Source organism: Aotus nancymaae, unplaced genomic scaffold (genome assembly GCF_030222135.1).
Source record: "Aotus nancymaae isolate 86718 unplaced genomic scaffold, 86718_ANA_hifiasm-v0.15.2.pri h1tg000089l, whole genome shotgun sequence".
Classification (NCBI taxonomy): Eukaryota; Metazoa; Chordata; class Mammalia; order Primates; family Aotidae; genus Aotus; species Aotus nancymaae.
In genome coordinates, this window is record NW_026988504.1 from 9,716,632 (window position 1) to 9,738,309 (window position 21,678).

General features: G+C 51.5%; 1 protein-coding gene and 1 pseudogene across 6 annotated transcripts in view; one reads left to right on the forward strand and one right to left on the reverse strand.

Moving 5' to 3' along the window:
- CDC42EP4 (CDC42 effector protein 4) overlaps nucleotides 1–15,959 on the forward strand; it is a 41,248-nt gene extending 25,289 nt beyond the window's left edge. For 3 of the 6 annotated variants that reach the window (XM_012453798.3, XM_012453794.3, XM_012453795.3), the window contains exon 2: nucleotides 13,025–15,959. In XM_012453798.3, coding sequence (XP_012309221.1) covers nucleotides 13,134–14,201 — 1,068 coding nt within the window. In that variant the 5' untranslated portion in view covers nucleotides 13,025–13,133 and the 3' untranslated portion in view covers nucleotides 14,202–15,959. Of the gene's footprint in view, nucleotides 1–3,321; nucleotides 3,479–7,491; nucleotides 7,514–12,185; nucleotides 12,208–13,024 lie in introns of those variants that run through there. The other 3 variants (XM_012453797.3, XM_064369603.1, XM_012453799.3) reach the window with 3 other exon arrangements.
- A 2,996-nt stretch (nucleotides 15,960–18,955) lies between these two features.
- LOC105718279 (large ribosomal subunit protein uL23-like) lies at nucleotides 18,956–19,481 on the reverse strand (annotated as a pseudogene).
- Nucleotides 19,482–21,678: the final 2,197 nt, after the last annotated feature.

A 21,678-nucleotide genomic window follows, 5' to 3' on the forward strand; every position in this document is an offset into this window, starting at 1 on the left:
AAAATTAGCTGGACATGGTGGCGCGTGCCTATAGTCCTTGATACTCGGGAGGCTGAGGCACAAGAATCACTTGAACCCCAGAGTGAAAGGTTGCAATGAGCTGAGCTCACACCACTGCATTCCAGCCTGCGGGGGGGGACAGACTCCCAAGAATGTGTCATCTGGAAATAGTTAAGAATATACACATAATTATCTGAAAGGACCCTGCAGAGTTTCAACTGAAGATGGAAACAACCTTGCAGTTCAGTGCCTGACTTGATGTAAAAATTAGATATTAAGACTTAATTTAAGACAATGTAGCCTAATTTGTTAACATGTAAATATTTTGACCCAGCTGTGAACAATAGTTGGCTTTATTTATCCATCTACAAGGGAACATGCTGTTTGTGTACTAAGGGGGAAAGTGTCTAAATTACCGCTCTCCAATAGAGGTCGTAGGCAAGTGCCATGCATAATTTATATTTTAATAGTTACATTTTAACAAGAGGAAATAGATGGTACATTTTATTTGACTCACTGTACTCAAAATATTATCATTTTAACACATCATCAGTATGAAAATATGAGCTATTTTATGCATCCTCTTTTTTATATTAAATCTTAAAAGTCCAGTGTGTATTTTCCACTTGAGCACATATCCATTTGGACTTGCCACATTTATTTTTAATTTATTTTTTATTTTTTTGAAACAGAGTTTTGCTCTTTTTTTGCCCAGGCTGGAATACAATGGTGCAATTTTGGCTCACTGCAACTGCTACCTCCCGGATTCGAGCACTTCTCGTGTCTCAGCCTCCCGAGTAGCTGGGTCCACAGGCGCACACCACTATGTCTGGCTTATTTTATATTTTTACTAGAAATAGCGCTTCACTATATTGGCCAGGCTGGTCTCGAACTCCTGACCTCAGGTGATCTGCCTGCCTCAGCCTCCCAAAGTGCTGGGATTACAAACATGAGCCACCTTGCCCGGCCTATTTTTTATTTTTCTGTATTTATTTTTATTTGTATCAATATAAGGAGTACAAGTATAGTTTTGTTACATGGATATATTGTCTAGTGTGAAGTCTGGGCTTGTAGTGTAACCTTCACCCAACCATTTACATTCCACCCATTAAGTAACTTCCCATCCCTCACCGGGCTCCCACCCTCCCAATCTCCAGTGTTTATTATTCCACACTGGCCACATTTCAAGTGCTCAAAAAGCCACATGTGGCTGGTGGACAGTGGAGGGTCAATTATTATTAACCCATAGGGAGATGGCAGAGTGGAAATAGCTGGGAGGTTCTAGTGTGCCTGATTGCTTTCCTCCTTGTCCTGGTCTATGAATCCTGCTCTCCCTGATTCACCCCGACTTCCCATTAGACTCCTCCCTCCCTGCCCCACGCCCAGTAGGGATACCTGGAGAATGGGCGCTGTCTTATAGCTTGGAGGTGGCAGGGGGTGGGGGGGACACTTCATGAAATCTGGGACCTTGCCACTTTCTCTTCTTTCAAGAAGGGGCCACCAAAGTAGAGGATGTCCGGGAAATGAGATGTGCCCCAGGGTAGCTGTGCAGTGGCACCTTTCCATCGAGGAGCCTGGCATGGATTGGCATGCAGGCAGTGAGGTTAGGGCAAGCAGTGTTGGGTGCAGGTTCTGGTCTTTCTTCTGGGAGCTGGAATAACCAAGGAACACCAGATGGGGTTTGGACAGAGCAGACACGAACACACTAGAAGCGTGTGAGGCCTTTTTGAGACACAGACCTTGCGCTGATCTACTCCTGACTATGCCGGCAGAGTCTTGCCTTCAGGGTGATCCTCCCTACCCCTCACCTCCCAGAAAACCAGAACATGGGGAGTTTCTGGGTAGGGGAAGTCTCCTTTGAGGAGGCTTCAAATACAGCCATGCCTGAGGATACAGCTTTAATGGGGAGGCAGTGACATGAGTCTTAGCTCCAAGAGTCTTAGGTTAGCTGGCTCCCAGACCCACCCTACCCCACCTCTCCATGTGCACATCCTCAGCTGCAGACTCTGCATAGGCCAGGCAGCATCACCTCACAGAAAATCACATGCTCCAAGCCCTGCCAGAAATGGGCTCAAATCACCACTTAAAAGTTGTGAAAGGCTGGGTGTGGGGTGCAATGGCTCATGCTTGTAATCTCACACTTTAAGAGACTGAAGCAGAAAGATCACTTGAAGTTAGGAGTTCAAGAGCATCCTGGGCAATATAGCAAGATGCTATCACTACAAAAAAAAAAATAACATATATATATAAATATGTATAAAGCATATTTATATGTGTATATATATATATACAATGTATACAAATTATATGTATATATATTTATATACAAATTTATATGTGTGTATATATATATATATATATATACAAATTTATATGTATATATATATATTTTTTTTTTAGACGGAGTTTCGCTCTTGTTACCCAGGCTGGAGTGCAATGGCGCGATCTCGGCTCACTGCAACCTCCGCCTCCTGGGTTCAAGCAATTCTCCTGCCTCAGCCTCCCGAGTAGCTGGGACTACAGGCGTGCGCCACCATGCCCAGCTAATTTTTGTATTTTTTAATAGAGACGGGGTTTCACCATGTTGACCAGGATGGTCTCGATCTCTTGACCTCGTCATCCACCTGCCTCGGCCTCCCAAAGTGCTGGGATTATAGGCGTGAGCCACCGCACCTGGCCCAATATATATATTTTTAATAAGCCAGGCATGATAGTGCCCACCTGTGGCCCCGGCTACTTGGGAGATTGAGGCTGGGGATGATCCCTTGAGCCCAGAAAGTTGAAGCTGCAGTGAGCCATGATAGGACCACTACACTCCAGCCTGGGTGACACAACAATGCCGTGTCTCAAAAAAAAGGCAGTGAGATGTGAGAGTGAGTAAAATAATTCACTCTGTATAAGCTTCTGTTTCCCTTTCTTTAAAATAAGGGCAATCATGGCAGCCTCCTTGCAAGGCTGCTTTGAGGTTCAAGGGCATAAATTTATGCCGTCCTCAGTACAATGCTTGGCACGCAGCAGATCGCAGTGAATGAGAGCTGTTGAGTGAGGAGGTACACTGGAGGGACGGTAGGAGGGGACTGGGGAGCCTGTTTCTCTGACTCTGGGAGCTAAGACTCACTTTAGTGCCTTCCCCATTAGAGATCTACCCCCAGGGATGATCTGATTCTGCACACAGCTTGGCAGTCAGCCGTCGGCGGTCGCTGGAGCCCCTGGATGCTGGTTGCCCTCGTGTGACCCCTTCTTGTTTTCTCTGCTCCCTTGCAGTGACAGCCTAGCCAAGCTAGGGCTGTAGAAGAAAAACCTTCACCTGTGCAGGATATCTCTGAGAGGATCTCACTGTTACGTGGGAGGCTGGCCTCCAGCTTGGAGCTTCAGTGTCCCTGGAAACAGGCCGATCTCCGGTGGAGTGGGAGTGATGCTTTCACCCATCTCCTGCTCAGCTGGGGAAGCTTAAGCATCAGGAAGCAGCTGTTGGAGAGTGAGTTGTGTTTTTTGAGAGAGTCTTGATCTCCCCGTGTCCCCTGATGTCAGGTTGTTAAAGGTTGCCTGCTTCCTCCTCCCAGACAACTTAGAATAACACGACAACCTAATAAACGTGTCTGGCTCGTGGGTGATTTTGAGGGAGGCAGAGAGACAACAGATATCAGTGGGAGATTTTCAGACATGAGAGAGGCAGAGTATGGATGGAGACCCGTCCTCCCTCAGTCCTGTTGGCATCTTTGTGCTGGGATGTAGCTGCCGAACCAGGAGAACTAGAAAGTCTTAAGCTGGTTTTGAAATGAATGCCTTTTCTTTAAACCTTTGATGCTTTGGGGTTTTTTAAAAATTTTTTTCATTGAAACTATGTTAACTCATTAAAGAATTTTTTTTTTTTTTCTTTTTTTTTAAGGATAAGGCCAGGTGCAGTGGCTCATACCTGTAATCCCAACACTTTGGGAGGCCCAGAGGTCAGGAGTTCAAGACCAGCCTGGCCAACATGGGGAAACCCCATCTCTATTAAAAATACAAAAATTAGCCAGCTGTTGTGGTGCACACCTGTAATCCCAGCTACTCTGGAGGCTAAGGCAGGAGAATCCCTTGAACCCGGGAGGCAGAGGTTGCAGTGAGCCAAGATTGCACCATTGCACTCCAGCCTGGGCAACAATAACAAAAAAAAAAAAAGAAAACTCACTTGGATTTAGAAAGCATACACCAAAACGTGTGTGTGTGTGTGTCTGTGTGTAAACTAAAACTTAATACATAGACATGAAAACTTAATACATAAACTAAAACTTCATGACAATAGACATGAATATAACCTATAAAAATGTGTGTGTGGAAGATACATACACGTCACACACAGATGACATATTCAGTATTTGTCCTGTGATGGATGCCCCATACTTTTGATAGTGCATGGCTATTTAAGTGGATGGAGCCCTGCGGTGGGAATAAAACCCTGGCTTCAATCTGTGACCTGGGGCAAGTCCCTTAATTTGGTCTTTCCATCTTTGAAAGTGTGATCCCACCACACCCAGGTATTTTAAGGAGATATTTGATACAGATACATAAATGGCACAGGAGTCATGATGGTGACATTTCATGTTCCCATCCTGGGTTTGGTTTTTTTGTTTTGTTTTGTTTTTTGAGACAGTCTCACTCTGTTGCTCAGGCTGGAGTGCAGTGGTGCAATCTCAGCTTACCGTAACCTCTCCTTCCCGGGTTCAAGTGATTCTCCTGCCTCAGCCTCCTGAGTAACTGGGATTACAGGCACCCACCACCATGCCTGGCTAATTTTTGTATTTTTAGTAGAGACCGGGTTTCACCAGGTTGGTCAGGCTGGTCTCAAACTCCTGACCTCAGGTGATCCTCCCGCCTGGCCTCCCAAAGTGCTGGTATTACAGGTCTGAGCCGCTGCGCCCGGCCACTTTTTGTTTTTTGATTGTGGCTACTCAGGCTCACAATATTAGGGCAGTGAGCTTTAACCTCCTTGCACACCCAGCACACTTCCAGATACGAGGGCTTTTGGCCAGGACATGTGAAGGAGCTAAAAGATCCCCAAGAGTGCTAAAGTCAGCTAAAGCCACAACACAGCGGGCATTGAAGCCCTGCCTAGAACATGTAACCATGTGTGTCAAAGCAGTCACAGCTCTCTCGCATTCACTCAGCTGCCCTCAGCCCTGCCACGGTTTGAATGAAACAGTCTTCCGCCTTCCCTGGGCTTTCCTGTCTTTGCAGGATAAGGCTGGCGAGTGTTCCAGAAAGTACTAGATTTTTCTCTGATGACGAAACCCAGAGCCCCTCACCTCTCAGAGTTGTGGCCCATGTCCCACTGAGCCTCTTGCACAAACCCCTCCAGGGTGTCGTTCCATCTGACAGGGCTTGTGTAGCAGAATGCCTCCTGTATTTCAGCAAAGTGAAGTTCTGCCTAGGGGTAGGCTGTCAGCCCTTCCTGTGAGAAGGGGCCATGCCCACCAGGCAAAACCTGGGAGGAATGCCCACGGCCGAGGCTGCCCCTGGAAGGCCTGGAGTCCCATTCGATCCTGTCTTTTCTTCCCCCGCCCCCGGTCTGGGCTCTCAGCAATCCCCGGTGTCTCTACCTCCAAAACATGGCCTGAATGTCTCCCACTGTGTCCTCCTCCTTCAAACCCACATCCTGGCCTCCATCCTCTTTGACCTGCATTTCTGCAACAGCCTCCTGACTGAATTCCATCTCCCCTCCTTCATTCCTCCAATGCCAGGACCTCCAGGAGCTTCCAAATACAGACTGAATCACCTGCCCGCTTACAAACAGCCACTGGTTTCCTTGTGCCCCTAGAGTGACCTCCACACTCCTCACCAGGGCTGAGTGCAGTGGCTCACGCCTGTAATGCCAGCACTTTGGGAGGCCAAGGCAGGTGGATTGCTTGAGGCCAGGAGTTGGAGACCAGCCTGGCCAACATGATGAAACCCTGTCTCTAATAAAAATAAAAAAGTTGGCCGGGAGCAGTAGCTCACATCTGTAATCCCAGCACTTTGGGAGGCTGAGGCAGGCAGATCACCTGAGGTCAGGAGTTCAAGACCAGCCTGGCCAACATGTTGAAACCCTGTCTCTACTAAAAATACAAAAATTAACCAGGCACGATGACGGGTGTCTGTAATCCCAGCTACTTGGGAGGCTGAGATGGGAGAATCGCTTGAACCTGGGAGGCAGAGGTTGTAGTGAGCTGAGATGGCAACGTTACACTCTAGCCTGGGCAATGGAGCAAGACTCCATCTTAAAAAAAAAATACAACAATTGCCGGGCATGGGGGCGCACACCTGTAATTCCAACTATTCAGGAGACTGAGGCATGAGAATTGCTTGAACCCAGAAGACAGAGGTCATAGTGAGCTGAGATTGCGCCACTACACTCCAGCTTGGGCGACAGAGGAAGACTCTGCCTCAAAATTTTTTTAAAAAATTATGACTGGGCGTGGTGGCTCACACTTGTAATCCCAGCTCTTCGGGAGGCTGAGGCAGGCAGATCACCTAAGGTCAGGAGTTTGAGACCAGCCTGGCCAACATGGTGAAATTCGATCTCTACTAAAAATATAAAATTCGCCAGGCATGATAGCAGGTGGTCCCAGCTACTCAGGAGGCTGAGGCAGGAGAATCACTTGAACCCAGGAGGCGGAGGTTGCAGTGAGCTGAGATCATGCCACTGCACTCCAGCCTGGGCGACAGAGCAAGACGCCATCTCAAAACAAATTAAAACTAAAAACAAAACTCTTTATGTGGCCTGACAGGGAGGGCTCTGTGTAAACTGAGCCCTGGCTGCATGAGTTTTTATTCTATTCCATTAATGCTGCAAGCTTGTTCCTACCCCCAGGCATTTGCGCTGTTTCCTCTCCCTGGGTTGCTTCTGAGCTGGCTGGTTCTTTCTCATCATTCAGTTCTCAGCTCATGATGCTCCTTCCTCAGAGGGGCCTCCCCCAGGCCCCCTGACTCCCACATTCACTCACCTCACCCCATTTTCCTCGTTATACGGAGGAATACGAGATACCGTTTTATTTACAGTTTTACACCTCCATTCAGCACCGCCAACACTCACGCTACACGTGTGCCCGGGAAAACAGCGTGCGATTTTCACTGCTCTGCTCTGTCTCCAGGGCCTAGAAGAGTTTGTGAATATTGGTGGGTCTGCAGGAAGTCTTGGAGTGAATGGATGATGAGTAAAGGAATGAAGCCTCTTGTAGCCGATCCAAGTCACAACTAAAGTCATCGTGCACTAAAAGCCCTCTGCTCTCTGGCCACATTGCCTGGACCTGGCATCGGGTGGTTGCTTAGAACAGCTAGGGGAAGGCCTTGCAGAGGGCATGCTGCCCAGCTGCAGTGGCGGAGGCGGTAGCGGTGGGCGTCAAGGCATGTTGTGTACCCTGTAAGCTGGGGTGAACCACAGGGCAGCTTGAGAGAGTCACAGAGAGTGAGGCCGGCCTCGATGCCCAGTGAGAGCCCAGGTCTGACTCCTGCCTCAAGCCGAGCTGCCAGGGACGCCACTGCCTGGGCACTTGGGGTAAGAAGTGCTGGTTCCATCTGTCCTTCTCCCCTGGAATTGCTGGGCTGACCAAGCTGGGAGGGCCAGGGAGAATGGGCAAGGGGTACAGGCAAGGGTCATTTTCTGTAGTCCCAGGAACAGGGCTGAACTAATGGTGTAGTTGGTGTAGACCCAAGCAGGGGCCTGGCTGGGCTCCTTGCTCCCACCTTAAAGGAAAGTTCTGTGGTCAGTGGGCTGAAGGTAGAGGAATCTGTTCCTCCTGAGGCTCAGGAGAGCTGGGAAAGGCTGTGAGCTGGGACCCATTTTCCCTCGCCCTGCCCAGAAAGTGGGATGTGGTTTCCGGGGTGGGGTGGGGTGTCCCGCCCAAGCAGGCTATGGGAAGTGCCTGCCCCTCATAGGGCAGCCTGTTTTAGCCACTTCCCCAGAGCTGAGTCACGGTGCTTCTGAACACCCCTCCCACAGGCACAACGAACGCCCTCTGGCCTCCCAAATCACAGCTGCCCCCAGGACCGGCCCAGGCCTCTGGTGGGAGCAAGGACTCCCACTGCCTGCTTGCTCTAAAACTCCATGTTCCAGATCACTCATGGCTGGTGAAAGCAAGCTCTTGCTGGCCCTCGATCCTGCTTCGTGGCCTGTCTAGTCTGAGCTCCAGAGATCCCGACCTTGTCCCCACCTCAGACTACGGGCACTGCAGCCCCCTCCTCGCTGGGGTAATGGGACGGACGTGTGATGCCCTCTAGGCCCCAACTCTCTCAGGACGCTTCCTTGCTGGGCAGTTTTTTTTTTTTCTTTTTTTCTGTTGAGACAGAGTCTCCATCTGTCACCCAGGCTGGAGTGCAGTGGCGCAATCTCGGCTCACTGCAACCTCTGCCTCCCGGGTTCAAGTGATTCTCCTGCCTCAGCCTCCCAAGTAGCTGGGATTACAGGCACCTGCCACCATGCCTAGCTAATTTTTGTATTTTTAGTAGAGACAGAGTTTCACCTTCTTGACCAGGCTGGTCTTGAACTCGTGACCTTGTGATCCACCCGCCTTGGCCTCCCAAAGTGCTGGGATTACAGGCGTGAGCCACTGCGCCCAGCCCCTTGCTGGGTATTGAAGATGGCTTTCCACAAGCCACAAAGTCTCATTCCCACCCCCTCCGAGAGCGAGACCATGGCAGCAGGCAGCACTGGGTATGCCTATCCGTGTCTTTCTGGGATGTGGGGTTGCACAAGATCCTGGAGATCCCAGGGCTAGCCCAGGATGGCTGTGATTTCAGCTGAGTTTACCTGCTGTCCCCTCTGACCTACCTCTATAGTTCCACCCGCAAGGATGTGGTAGGGGCTGTGGCTAATGGGATGCAGGGAGCTGATCACCCCTGTAGCCGTTGTGGTCAGGATATTTGTTCCCTCTGGGCAGCCACAGTGACCTGAAGCTTCTGTGGTGCGTCCTGGGGAGCCGAGTCTGTGGTTTTGTTTTTTTTTTTTCTCTCCTCTCTAATGAGCATATAAGATCGGGAAATCACAGGGTCTGACATCACTCACAGGGTCTGGGGATTCTGGCTGTTGCGTTGAAACCTTTACGCAGCTCTGGAGGCTTGCGCCACCGTGTTCCCACCCGGTTCTGACCATCCGCGCCCCCTCTCTGCTTCCCTGTCTTTGTTGTTTACCTGGTGAGCACACCTGCCCTATCTTCACCTGTGTGTTCTCACTCAAGGCTGCTGTTTCTCAACTAGGGCAGTTTTGCCTCTTGGGGGACATTGGGCAATGTCTTGAGACAGCGTTGCTTGTTGTGAGTCTGGGAGGGATGCCACTGCCATCTACTGTGTAAGAGACCAGGGACACCACTTAACACTCAGCAGTGCACGGGGCAGTCCCACGTCCCGATGAGAAATTACTTGGCCCAAATATCAACAGTGTGGAATCTGCTCTAGGATGACACAAGAACCTTCCTGAAGCAGCAGTTGGGTCCCCCCTTCTCTGCACCTTGCCAGCCAGCAATGGGGAGAAGCCCTTGGTGGCCGGGGGTCACTGACCAGCAACACTGCCACCAGAGCTGGAGAAGGGCCTGGAGCGGGGTTGGGGGAGCCCTGGACTCCAAGACCCAGCTTCTAGCTCAGCTCTGTTCCTCTGGGCTAAAAACCTGGATAAGTCACTTTCCTTCAATAAACCTGTTTCCTCATCCGTAAAGTGAAAGTGATGCACTGAATATCCCCTCCAGTTCTTTGAGATTCCTGGATGCTGTGCGTAGAGCCAGGAGCTGGGGTGCAGGCAGGTGGAAGATGGGGTTCTCTCTCTTCCTGACCTATGCAGTAGAAGCCTGAAGAATTTGCCAGGACTGAGAGTTCGTTTGAAGCCTGGCCTTATTTCTTTCTATGCCCAGCGTGACTAAGGCAGACCCTACCTTCTCTTTATTTTTATTTTCTTTTTCTCTTTCTTTCTTTTTTGTTTTTTTGAGACAGTCTCGCTCCGTTGCCAGGTGCCGGACTGGAGTGCAGTGGTGCGATCTCGGCTCACTGCAACCTCCGCCTTCCCAGGTTCAAACAATTCTCCTACCTCAGCCTCCTGAGTAGCTGGGACTACAGACACATGCCACCATGCCCAGCTAATTTTTGTATTTTTAGTAGAGACGGGGTTTCACCATGTTGGCCAGGGTGGTCTTGATCTCTTGAGTTGATGATCCGCCCGCCTCAGCCTCCCAGAGTGCTGGGATTACAGGCTTGAGCACAGCTCCTGGCCTTCTCTTTCTTTCTTTCACCTTCCTTTCCCTCCCTCTTTCCCTCCGTCTTTCCTTTCCTCCCTTTCTCCCTTCCTCCCTCCCTCCCTCCCTGTTTTCCCCAGAGTTTTACCTAGGAGCCCATGGCTGACCAAGAAGGTCATGTATGATATTCAGGGGTCAGCAAACTACAGTCCATGAGCCAAACCCAGCCTGCATTTGCTTTTGTAAATAAATATGTGGCTTTTTGATGTTCTTTTTTTCTTCTTTTATTGGTTTATTACAAAGGATAAAACTCAGGAATAGCCAAACGGAAGAGCTGCATGAGGAGGCGTGGGGTCAGGTGTTGGGGCTGTGGAGCAGGGGGACGCCTCCTTCCCGGGACCCGGATGTGCTCACCAACCCAGCAGTTCTCTGTAAATAAAATGTCATTGGAACGTAGCCATACCTACTCGTTTACATGTTGCTACGGCTACTTTCTTTTCTTTTTAAAATTTTGTGTAGAGATAGGGTCTCACTGTGTTGCCCAGGCTGGTCTGGAACTCCTAGACTCAACTGATCCTCCTGCCTTAGCTGCCCAAAGTGCTGGGATTACAGTTGTGACCCCCCACCCCCACCCCGTGCCTGACCAGCGGCTGCTTTTATACTAAGAAGGCAGAGTTGAATAGCTGTGACAAAAACCCTATCAGCCACAAAGCGGAGAATATTTACTCTCTGGCCCTTTGCAAAAAGTGTTTGTGACCCTTGATCTAGCGGTTCAATGTCTAATTGTTTAGAGGCTGAGATAGGGCGGGAGAGTGGGTCCCAGGACTATCAGGTTAGAGTTAGGGGAAGGTCACTTTCCTAAGGGTGGGGAGGAGGGAGGGCTGACCTGTGACCAAGAGCAGAGTGTCATCTCCAGGCATTCCGCATGTCCTCACCCACATCACTGTGGCACGTTGGCCAGGTGCCTGGCTCCCCCCGGCCCCGACCCGAGCGAACTTTGTTGGAATGACAAACGGTATGGTGTGGGCATTGGGAGGGGACACATTGCTGGTGGGGGAAGCCATTAGACCCGACAGCAGAGGCTTGAGAGAACAGGGAAGCAGATGGGGGTGAGGACGCAGAGAGGTCAGACCGGGAGCTCTGGAGCCAGGCTATGGGCAGGAGAGGAGAGGAGGGAGGTGCTGGACTTGCAGTGGGTGCCCGAAGGCCGACCGTGTGGCACACCCTGCTGGACCGGACTCGATGGTGAACAGACCCGTTAAAACTCTGGAAGTTCGCACTGTGGTGGGCAGATGACGGTCCAGCCAGCAGGGGTAGAAGAATGTAGCTGGTGCCTACTGGGAGACGGGACATCTGAAGTGCTGTGGGGGGCAGGTGGTAGGGAGGACACACCCTAGCTGAAGGTTTCCTGGGAGCAGTGATGTGTCCCAGCTGAGCCCTGAAGGATGCTGGGTGTCACAGGGGTTGCATCAGGGAACTGTTTGTGTCCAGTACAGCTCAGGGGACAAAAGTAAGGGACACTGAGGAGCGAGGTGGGGACTAATCATTGGTTCGCAGGGTCTGCACTGGGTAGGACATCATGTGGGTAGGTTTTGTTTTAGCCAAGGACAGGAGGGAGACAGACAGGGACCCGTTAGGCTGATGTCAGGGGCCACATGGGGTGTGGTGGGCTCGCATGGGGCAGCAGCAGGCATGCGGAGGAAGCACCTACCATCTGAGTTTTGCAGTGGGAAGAGTGGGTCTGGACTGGGGGCACCTCTCAGAACTGTGCTGCTGGCTGGATGGGAGGGAGGCAGGTACCTGGTGTCCAAGCATCACCTCTCAACCACCATACTTTGTTAAATCCCTACACCCATCTCCCCCTCAAACCCTGCCCAGCTCTGCTGGGCTTAGTATTTGGGGCAAGTCTCTCTGGGAAAGAGAGGGGCTGGTTTGGCCCCAATACTGAACTTCAACTTGGCCCTTGCCAGGAACTGTGAGAGTGGTGCCTCCAGGCTCCTGGGCTCTACCTCTGCTGTTCTTCGGATTTCTGGTGAATCACCTAAGAGTCAGTCTGCAGATCTTGGGGAGGACCAAGTCATTTAGGGTCTAGTCCCTGCCTCCCACTCTCCAATATGAAAGAAAGTTCCCCAATCTTCATCTCCCCCAGACACCAGAAGGTGGAGATGTCACAGATGGGATCCCCATTTATGGGACACCCAGCGAAGGCTGAAAGGCTGGGGAGCTGGTTCTGTGGGTTCCAGCAGCCCCACCCCAATTCCGATTCAGAAAGAGAACTGTGCTGCCCACGCACGTGGAGGAGCTGGTCAGCCTCTGTCTCCCTGGGCCCGTCCTGTCCTTCCCTTCTCTCACAGGACCATGACTCAGGGTGGGGTGTCCACTAACTCCACAGGGGTCGAGATTAGACAGCAGGAAGGACTTACAGCACCTCTCCAGGCTGGCTGTTCCTAGGAGCCAACCCATAGACTCCGTCTCTTCCCGGGCTTGCTGCCTGGAATTGCTGGATTCACCTTCACATCTTTTAAAGTGGTCATGTTTGCTGTAGGGTGGTCATGCAGCACCCTGGCTTGCAGGGGCGGAGGAACCATTGTCTTTTACGAGAAAGGTTCTCTCTCTCTCAAGTTTCAGGGAAAGTGTGTCTGAGGCTACCGGACCTCTAACCAGATTTGCAAAATCACTCTACTCTGAATGTCTGTGAATGGAGAAACAGGCAGGGTTATACCATTGATTGCTGGCTTATTTCACATTGTTAGGAGCGTAGGGTTTAAATGACAGCCCCTTGGCAAATAGGCTTTTGTGCTGTGTGGCCAGCCCGAGTTAATCCTCTGCCTCCCGTTCTCTGCTTGCAGCGTTATGATCTCATTGCATCCTGCTCTGCCCACCGGACTTGGACTTCAGATCTGACCCCAGACCTGCCTGCTACCTCGGGAGGGCCCACCTCCCCACCCGTCCAGCAAAATGCCGATCCTCAAGCAGCTGGTGTCTAGCTCGGTGCACTCCAAGCGCCGTTCCCGAGTGGACCTCACGGCCGAGATGATCAGCGCTCCACTGGGCGACTTCCGCCACACCATGCATGTCGGCCGGGCTGGAGACGCCTTTGGGGACACCTCCTTCCTCAATAGCAAGGCTGGCGAGCCCGATGGTGAGTCCCTGGACGAACAGGCCTCCTCTTCATCTTCCAAACGCAGTCTCCTGTCCCGGAAGTTCCGGGGCAGCAAGCGGTCACAGTCAGTGACCAGGGGGGACCGGGAGCAGCGGGACATGCTGGGCTCCCTGCGGGACTCGGCCCTCTTCGTCAAGAATGCCATGTCTCTGCCCCAGCTCAATGAGAAAGAGGCCTCAGAGAAGGGCACCAGTAAGCTGCCCAAGAGCCTGTCGTCCAGCCCTGTGAAGAAGGCCAATGGTGGGGAGGGTGGCGACGAGGCGGGTGTGGAGGAGGCAGTACCCCGTCGGAATGGGGCCATGGGTCCCCATTCCCCAGACCCCCTCCTCGACGAGCAGGCGTTTGGGGATCTGGCAGATCTGCCAGTTGTGCCCAAGGCCAGCTACGGCCTGAAGCATGCGGAGTCCATCATGTCTTTCCACATCGACCTGGGGCCCTCCATGCTGGGTGACGTCCTTAGCATCATGGACAAGGAGGAATGGGACCCTGACGAGGAAGAGGGCAGTTACCATGGCGATGAGGGCGCTGCTGGCACCATCACCCAGGCTCCCCCATACACCGTGGCCGCCACTCCCCTGGTAAGGCAAGAAGGCAAAGCCGGCCCAGACTTGCCCTCCCTCCCCTCCCATGCTCTGGAGGATGAGGGGTGGGCAGCGGCCGCCCCCAGCCCTGGCTCAGCCCGCAGCGTGGGCAGCCACACCACACGGGACAGCAGCTCCCTCTCCAGCTGCCCCTCGGGCGTCCTGGAGGAGTGCAGCCCTGCCTTCCGGGGGCCAGACAGGGCCAGGGCTGCTGTCTCGAGGCAGCCAGACAAGGAGTTCTCCTTCATGGACGAGGAGGAGGAGGATGAAATCCGCGTGTGAGCAGACAGTGGATGGCCACCCGGAGCTCTCGGCTGCATCTTCTCCCTGCCTCCACCCCACCATGACCTTTGACCCTACGGTGCAGGGGCAGCCAGGAGCCTTGCTTCGAACCGCGGACCCTGGACCTTGTAGATGAGGGACATTATGGCCTGGCCCTCGGGCCTTCGGAGGACTTGGGGGGCTGGCATGGGTGCCGGCTGGCTGCCTGACTTCATCACGCTCCCTGCACTTGGGCTGCATGGGACAAGGGCTGTTTTTGCAGCAGGAATTGGCTTTCCTCTCTCGGCCTCCCTTTCTTCCACCCTGGCCTCAAATGGATGCCAGATGCCAACCTGAGTTCCTGCCATGTGCAGCCAGCGGATCAGTCTGGAGGCAGCCTCAGCTCCAGGGCTGAGGACCCTCGGCTCCCCTTTTCTCTGCTGGCGTTTCTGCTGTGCTCAGCGGTGGTTGCTGGGGATGCGGCTGCAGTGGGAGGAAGGAGGGAGTCTTGCCTCTCAGCCTCTCCCCGCTCCACCCCAGCCGCTGTCCTGGAAGTCTGGAACCCCTCGGAGCTGAGCTGGACCAGGGGGCAGCCTCGAACATGTGCACTAAACGCAGCCCTTTCCCGGGGAAGAGACCAGGATGGGGAATGGAAGGAAAGCCCTCAGGCTTCTGAAATTGCAAGAAGGGACCCTTCCAGGATGACACTAGGCACAGGGCTAGGGCCCTCACTCAGTCCCTAGGAGCTCGTTTGTTCTTTATTATTATGTTTAATCCTTATAGAGCAGTATCAGGACAGCGTTAATAGGTCTGCCGCAGAAGGAGAATCAATTCTTTTAGAAAACCTTTATACTAAGCTTCCTCTTGGAAATTCACAGTGGCAACGAGTGGGCTGGAGTCTGGGACATCCATGGCAAAGACACCAGCTCCGCTTTAGTGCTTCCCAACTTGATTTAGAACGACACGGGGTGGGTGCCCGGTGTGTGTTTTCCCTCCCCACCCCCCATAGCTATTAACAACTGAGGAAGGCCAGTGTAGAACATTTTTGGAGAATGATTTTTTTTTTTTAAATATTCCTATGGGAGGAAAAGTTTTTTACTTTTTGGGGGGGTAGTTATTCCCTCCCTCTCCTCCCGCCCACACCCTCGGTACTGACTACTTCCCCTTCCTTTCTCAGGCCTCCCCTCCCCATACTTCTGAGGCCGGAGGTGCCAGATTTAGCAAAACCAAAACAGGGTGCTGAGTTAAATGCGAATTTCAGGTAAACAAAAAATAATTTTCTTGAATTAATATGCCCCCACGCAATATTTAGAACACTTAGGCCAAAAGTTATTTGTTTTTCTGAAATTCAAGTTTCTCTCTGAGTCCTGTAACTCTCCCGAGGGGACTGAGCAGAAGCTCGGGTGTGACCCCCAAGGTTGACTGCTGGTTATTCTTCTGTGCTGGGAACAGCTCGACCCACCTCCCTGTCTCCCTGTAGCCAGTGGTGGGAGGAGAGAAGCGGAACCAGCCACAACAAGGGGCGTCCCCATGGAGACTCTGGCCTGGCCTCCTCTCTCTTGCCTGACTCGAGACACTAACTTAGTTCCTGGTTCGGTGCCCTGTTGGCACTCCTGTTTCCAACAGCTTAACGCCCACGGTGGGGGAGGAATCGCAGGGGCTGTGCGCCCCGCCAGCTGCCCTCAAATCCCATCCAGGCGAGTTCCAGACTCTAAACTGAATTTTTTTCATGATGTTATCAAAGCAATGAGGAATCATTAAAGAAAAAAAAAAGCCCTACAGCTCGCCTGGTATCTGTCTCTGCTTTTTGGGAGGGCTATTTCAGGATGGGGGTGGGATCTGGACCCGGGTCCTGGGGTTGTCCATGGGGGCCTGAGGTGGCTTCTGTCTCTCTGTCCCTGGGGACCCGCCTCTGTTTCGATGCTGTCTGCCTGGGCGGGCCGCTTCAGAATTTGGGGACGCAGGTGTCCAAACTGCCATCTCTTGGAGGCCCTCGGCACTTGGTCATCTAGCTGTTCTGTGCCTCACTCTTCTCCTCTGTAAAATGGGTATCCTGCCACTCTTAAAGGGCTGGGGTGCAGACACAGTGAAGTGGGCTTTTCTGGGGTTTTTTTTTTTTTTTTTTTTTTTTTTGGTGGTGGTGGTTTTTTTTAATCGAGACAGAGTCCTACACTGTCACGCAGGCTGTAGTGCGGTGGCGCAATCTCGGCTCACTGCAACCTCCACCTCCCGGGTTCAAGCGATTCTCCTGCCTCAGCCTCCCAAGTAGCTGGGATTACAGGCACGTGCCACCACACCCAGCTAATTTTAATTTTTGTTTTTTTTAATAGAGATGGGGTTTCACCACGCTGTCCAGGCTGGTCTCGATCTCCTGACCTCAAGTGATATACTCGCCTCAGCTTGCCAAAGTGCTGGGATTACAGGTGTGAGCCACTTGCCGGCCGACATGGCCTTTCTGTACAGTTGTGCTTAGGACTAGAGCGACTGTGTCCTCCCCAGCCCCCAGGTGTCCTGGTGCATGGGACTGTCACCGCCAGAAAGTGGCTGGCACTGCAGGCAGGCTCTGCGCATGGCTGGGAGCGGGGCTGCCACCTCCTCCTCTTGCCCTTTTACTGTAAAGCCCAGAAAATCAGCTTACAAGTGGCAGGCCCTTGGTCCAACTTGGCTCCTCAGGGAGACAGAAGCTCCACTTCCCCATTTCCAGACGGAGAAATGTGCTCAGAGAGGCCTCAGGGTCACCTTCTCTAATGTCCAGGATTCATTCCAAACTCCTGCCCTTCTCACCCCACCACTCCTGGGCACATCAAAGCCTTGGGAAATGAAGTCATGGGGTGAGGGTTCAGTGGCCCCTGCACCCCCGCTGCCCCGCCCCTGCACCCCCACCTCCTTTCCTCGCACCGTGTTCCCCTCTGCCTGGGCAGGCTCAGAAGGGAGCCCCAGTCTGCGCAGGGCTGGCTCACTGCTTGCTGAAGCCCCTGTTTGCTCTCAGGAAATCTTGGGGACCCCAATGTGGCTGAGTTCCTGGTGGAAACCCTGCCCCTCCCCTGAGCATCCACAGAGAAATGTGGGTTCCCCGCTCATCTCCCTGGGATGCAATTAGAGGCATAATTAAAATGTCACTCAGGTCTCTTTGTCCCTAGACAGGCTCATGCCCGTGGGGAGTTACGAGCAGGGCTTTCTGGCTGCCCCAAGGGAAGAAGAGAGAGGGAGGAGGGCTGGGGTCCAGTGGGAGACAGGTTCCTAGGGGCTACAGTCTAGCTCAGGGATGACTGGGGAAGGGAGGTACTGTTCAGGCAAAGCCCAGGCAGATGAGTAGGGGCTGTGCCTGCCAGAGTGCAACCTCCCAAGAGAGAGAAATGACTGTACCTATACTGACTAACCAGGGACTCTTGAGGGGCCAAGAAAAGCCAGCTACCTCAAACCCCAGAATCTGTTGTTTGGCCATTGATGGAAAAGCTCTGAGCATTCAAGAAGACCCAGGGACCTGGCTTGATTTGCAGTTTTAAGGAGCATACCTTCTGGCTGGGGGTTCAGTGGACCCAGGGAACAAGGGTGAGAGGAGCAGCCAGAACCAGTCGAGCCACACAGCTCAGTCAAGATTTGCTGGGCGCCAGGCACCGTAGCTCATGACCATAATCCTAGCACTTAGGGAGGCTGAGGCAGGAGGATCCCATGAGACTAAGAGTTTGAGATCAACTTGGGTAACAGCGAGACAACATCGCTACATATATATATAATATAATATAAAAATTTATATATAAAAATAATATATAAAAAAGTATATATATATATATATATATATATATATATATTTTTTTTTTTTTTTGAGACAGAGTCTCACACTGTCACCCAGGCTGGAGTGCAATGGCATGATCTCGGCTCACTGCAACCTCCGCCTCCAGGGTTCAAGCAATTCTCCTGCCTCAGCCTCCCAAGTAGCTGGGATTACAGGCACGCACCATCATGCCTGGCTAATTTTTTGTATTTTTAGTAGAGACAGGGTTTCAGTATGTTGGTCAGGCTGGTCTCAAATGCCTGACCTTGTGATCCACCCATCTCGGCCTCCGAAAGTGCTGGGATTAGAAGCATGAGCCACCGTGCCCGGCCAATAAATTTTTAAAAAATGATTTGCTGGGTAGCCTTGGGCCAGTTACTCGCTCCAATTGGCTTCAGTTTCTCTATCTTTAAAATTAGGCAGTAGCTCAGTTGTTTTCAACTTTTTACCAGAGGCTTTGTTTGCAATGAGGTCATGCTATTTTTATTTAATTGATTTTTTTTTTTTTTAAGTCAGAGTCTCGCTCTGTTGCCCACACTGCAGTGCAGTGGCATGATCTTGGCTCACTGCAGCCTCTGCCTCCCAAGTTCAAGCAATTCTCCTGCCTCAGCCTCCTGGGTAGCTGGGATTACAGGTGCACACCACCATACCTCGCTAATATTTTTTGTATTTTTAGTAAAGACAGAGTTTCACCATGCTGGCCAGGCTGGTCTTGAACTCCTGAACAGGTAATCTGCCTGCCTTGGCCTCCCAAAGTGTTGGGATTACAGTCATGAGCCACTGCACCCGGCCTTTTATAATTGATGATTTATTTATTTATATTTTATTTTATTTTGAGACAGAGTTTTGCTCTTTTTGCCCAGGGTGGAGCGCCATGGCTCCATCTGAACTCACTATAACCTCCACCCTCTAGGTTCAAGCAATTCTCCTGCCTCAGCCTCCCAAGTAGCTGGGATTACAGGCACCCGCCACTATGTCTGGCTAATTTTTGTATTTTTTTTTTTTTTTATGGTGAAAAGATATACATATATTTAGAATTAGCCAGCTGGACTCGGTTTAGATGATCCCAATTTTGTTGGCAACATCCAAAGCATCGTAATCAGGAGCCAGTCGAACATATGCCTTCTTCTCCATCAGGCCGAATCAGGGTGTTGACCTTGGCCACATCAATGTCATAGAGCTTCTTCACAGCCTGTTTGATCTGGTGCTTGTTGGCTTTAACATCCACAATGAACACAAGCGTGTTGTTGTCTTCTATCTTCTTCATGGCAGACTCAGTGGTCAGCGGAAACTTGATGATAGCATAGTGGTCAAGTTTGTTTCTCCTTGGGGCGCTCTTCCGAGGATATTTGGGCTGCCTCCGGAGTCGCAGTGTCTTGGGCTGCCGGAAGGTGGGTGACGTGCGGATCTTCTTTTTTTTTGTGGCTGTGGACACCTTTCAATACTGCCTTCTTGGCCTTTAAAGCCTTCGCTTTGGCTTTGGCTTTAGGAGGGGCAGGAGCTTCCTTCTTCGCTTTCGGTGCCATCTTGTGAAAAGGGTCTAATTTTTGTATTTTTTAGTAGAGATGAGGTTTCACCATGTTGGCCAGGTTGGTCTTGAACTCCTGACCTTATGTGATCCACCCGCCTCGGCCTCCTAAAGTGCTGGGATTACAGGCCTGAGCCACTACACCTGGCCCCTGCTCATTTTAGACTGAGGCTGGGAGAACAAGTGATTGGCCAAAGTCTCGAGAGTGGATTGGAGCTGAGCAGGTGGAATTCTCTGGGCTGGCTGGGAACTGTGGTCTGGCAGGTGAGGGACAGGTTGAGGGGTGGCGTGAGCAGCAGACTGCGTGCAGAGCTGGGAGTGGTGTAGCTGCAGGGGTGGCTGGAAGATCCCGGAATGCAGGGTGAGATGGAGGGGTGGGCCTTTTCAGGTGTGTGCGGCACTCCCCACCCCCTCCCTGGCTCCCTCAACCCTCATATGACAGACTCCCCAAGGCCCCCACTCCCTCCACACTTGGGCAGGTGCCCTTCCTGGCACACCCCTCACCTGCAGCACTCAACATATACACAATCTTTCCCTGAGCCCCGAAGGCCCTGATTTAAGATGCCAGAAGTAAAAGTTAGGAATGAAAATGGGAGAGCTTATCTTCCTTCTTCCTCCTTCCTATCTCCTCTAGGCCCCATGGCTTCCTGCCAAGAGACAGATGGGAAACTAGGAAGAGTATTTTCGCGGGAGGGAGTGATGTTTACAGGCAGATGGATGCTGGCTCTGCCTCTAAAACCTGTTGCTCTAACCTACTGAGCTGCCGTTCTCCACAGTGAGACTCCCAGGAGAGGGAGGAGGAGCCAAGGATAGCTGCCTTCCCTGGCCAGAATCCAACCCTAAATGATACTTGGCATGTTAAAAAATACTTGTCAAGGCCACAGGGCTCTGATGAGTCTTGTTTTCTTTTTCTGCCCTGTTTTCTTTCAAAAAGGATTAGAGACAGCTTACAAAAATACATAAAATACAATAGGATAAAAATAGATCACAGAGAAAACACTGGAACAAACAGTGCAAGGAACCAAGAGGGTAGGACACAACAATGTTCTTTGGCAAAGGTGGGCTGCAAACAGGATTCTGAGCTTCCTATCAGTCAAAGCAAAGAGGGAAATCCGCTGGTTTTGAGACTCACAAAATCCACAAGATTAAAACCAATTCTGGCTGGGAACACAGGCATATGCCATCACACCTGGCTAAGTTTTTTTTTGTTTTGTTTTTTGTTTTTTTTTTTTTGAGATGGAGTCTCGCTGTGTCACCCAGGCTGGAGTGTAGCAGCATGATCTTGGCTTGTGGTAACCTTCACCTCCTGAGTTCAAGAGATTCTCCTGCCTCAGCCTCCTGAGTAGTTGGGATTACAGGCACCCGCCACCATGCTGGTATTTTAGTAGAGACTGGGCTTCACCATGTTGGCCTGGCTGGTCTTGAACTCCTGACCTCAGGTGATCTGCCCTCCTCGGCCTCCCAAAGTGCTGAGATTTCAACATGTCGAAAGACCATCTCTACAAAAAAATACAAAAAAAAAAAGGCACTGCGCCCGGCCTTTTTTGTATTTTTTTGTAGAGATGGGATTTCAACATGTTTTCCAGGCTGATCTCAAACTCCTGACCTCAAGTGATCCTCCCACCTTGGCCTCCCAAGTGCTAGGATTATAGGTGTGAGTCACTGCACCTGACCTCAACAACAGTCTTACAATAGAGTGCTATGGTCGGAATGTTTACGTTCCCCCCAAATTCATATGTTGAAATCCTAACCTCCAAGGCGATGGTGTTTGGAGGTGGGGCCCTTGGGATGTGATCAGGGCAGGAGATGGAGGCCTCATAAATAGGATTAGTGCCCTAATAGAAGATGCCTCAGAGAATTGACCTGTCCTTCCGCCACGTGAGGACAAAGCAGGAAGGTGCCATCCATGTGCCGAGAAGCAGGCACCACATGTGTTGGCTTTTGTTTTTTGAGACAGAATCTCTCTCTGTCACCCAACCTGGAGTGCAGTGTCGCGATCTCGGCTCACTGCAACCTCTGTCTCCTGAATTCAAGCAATTATCCTGCCTCAGCCTCCCGAGTTGCTGGGACTACAGGTGGGTGTCACCACACCTGGTTACAATTTGTGTTTTTTGGTAGAGATGGGGTTTCACTGTGTTGACCAGGCTGGTCTCAAACTCCTGAACTCAAGTGATCTGCCCGCCTCAGCCTTCCAA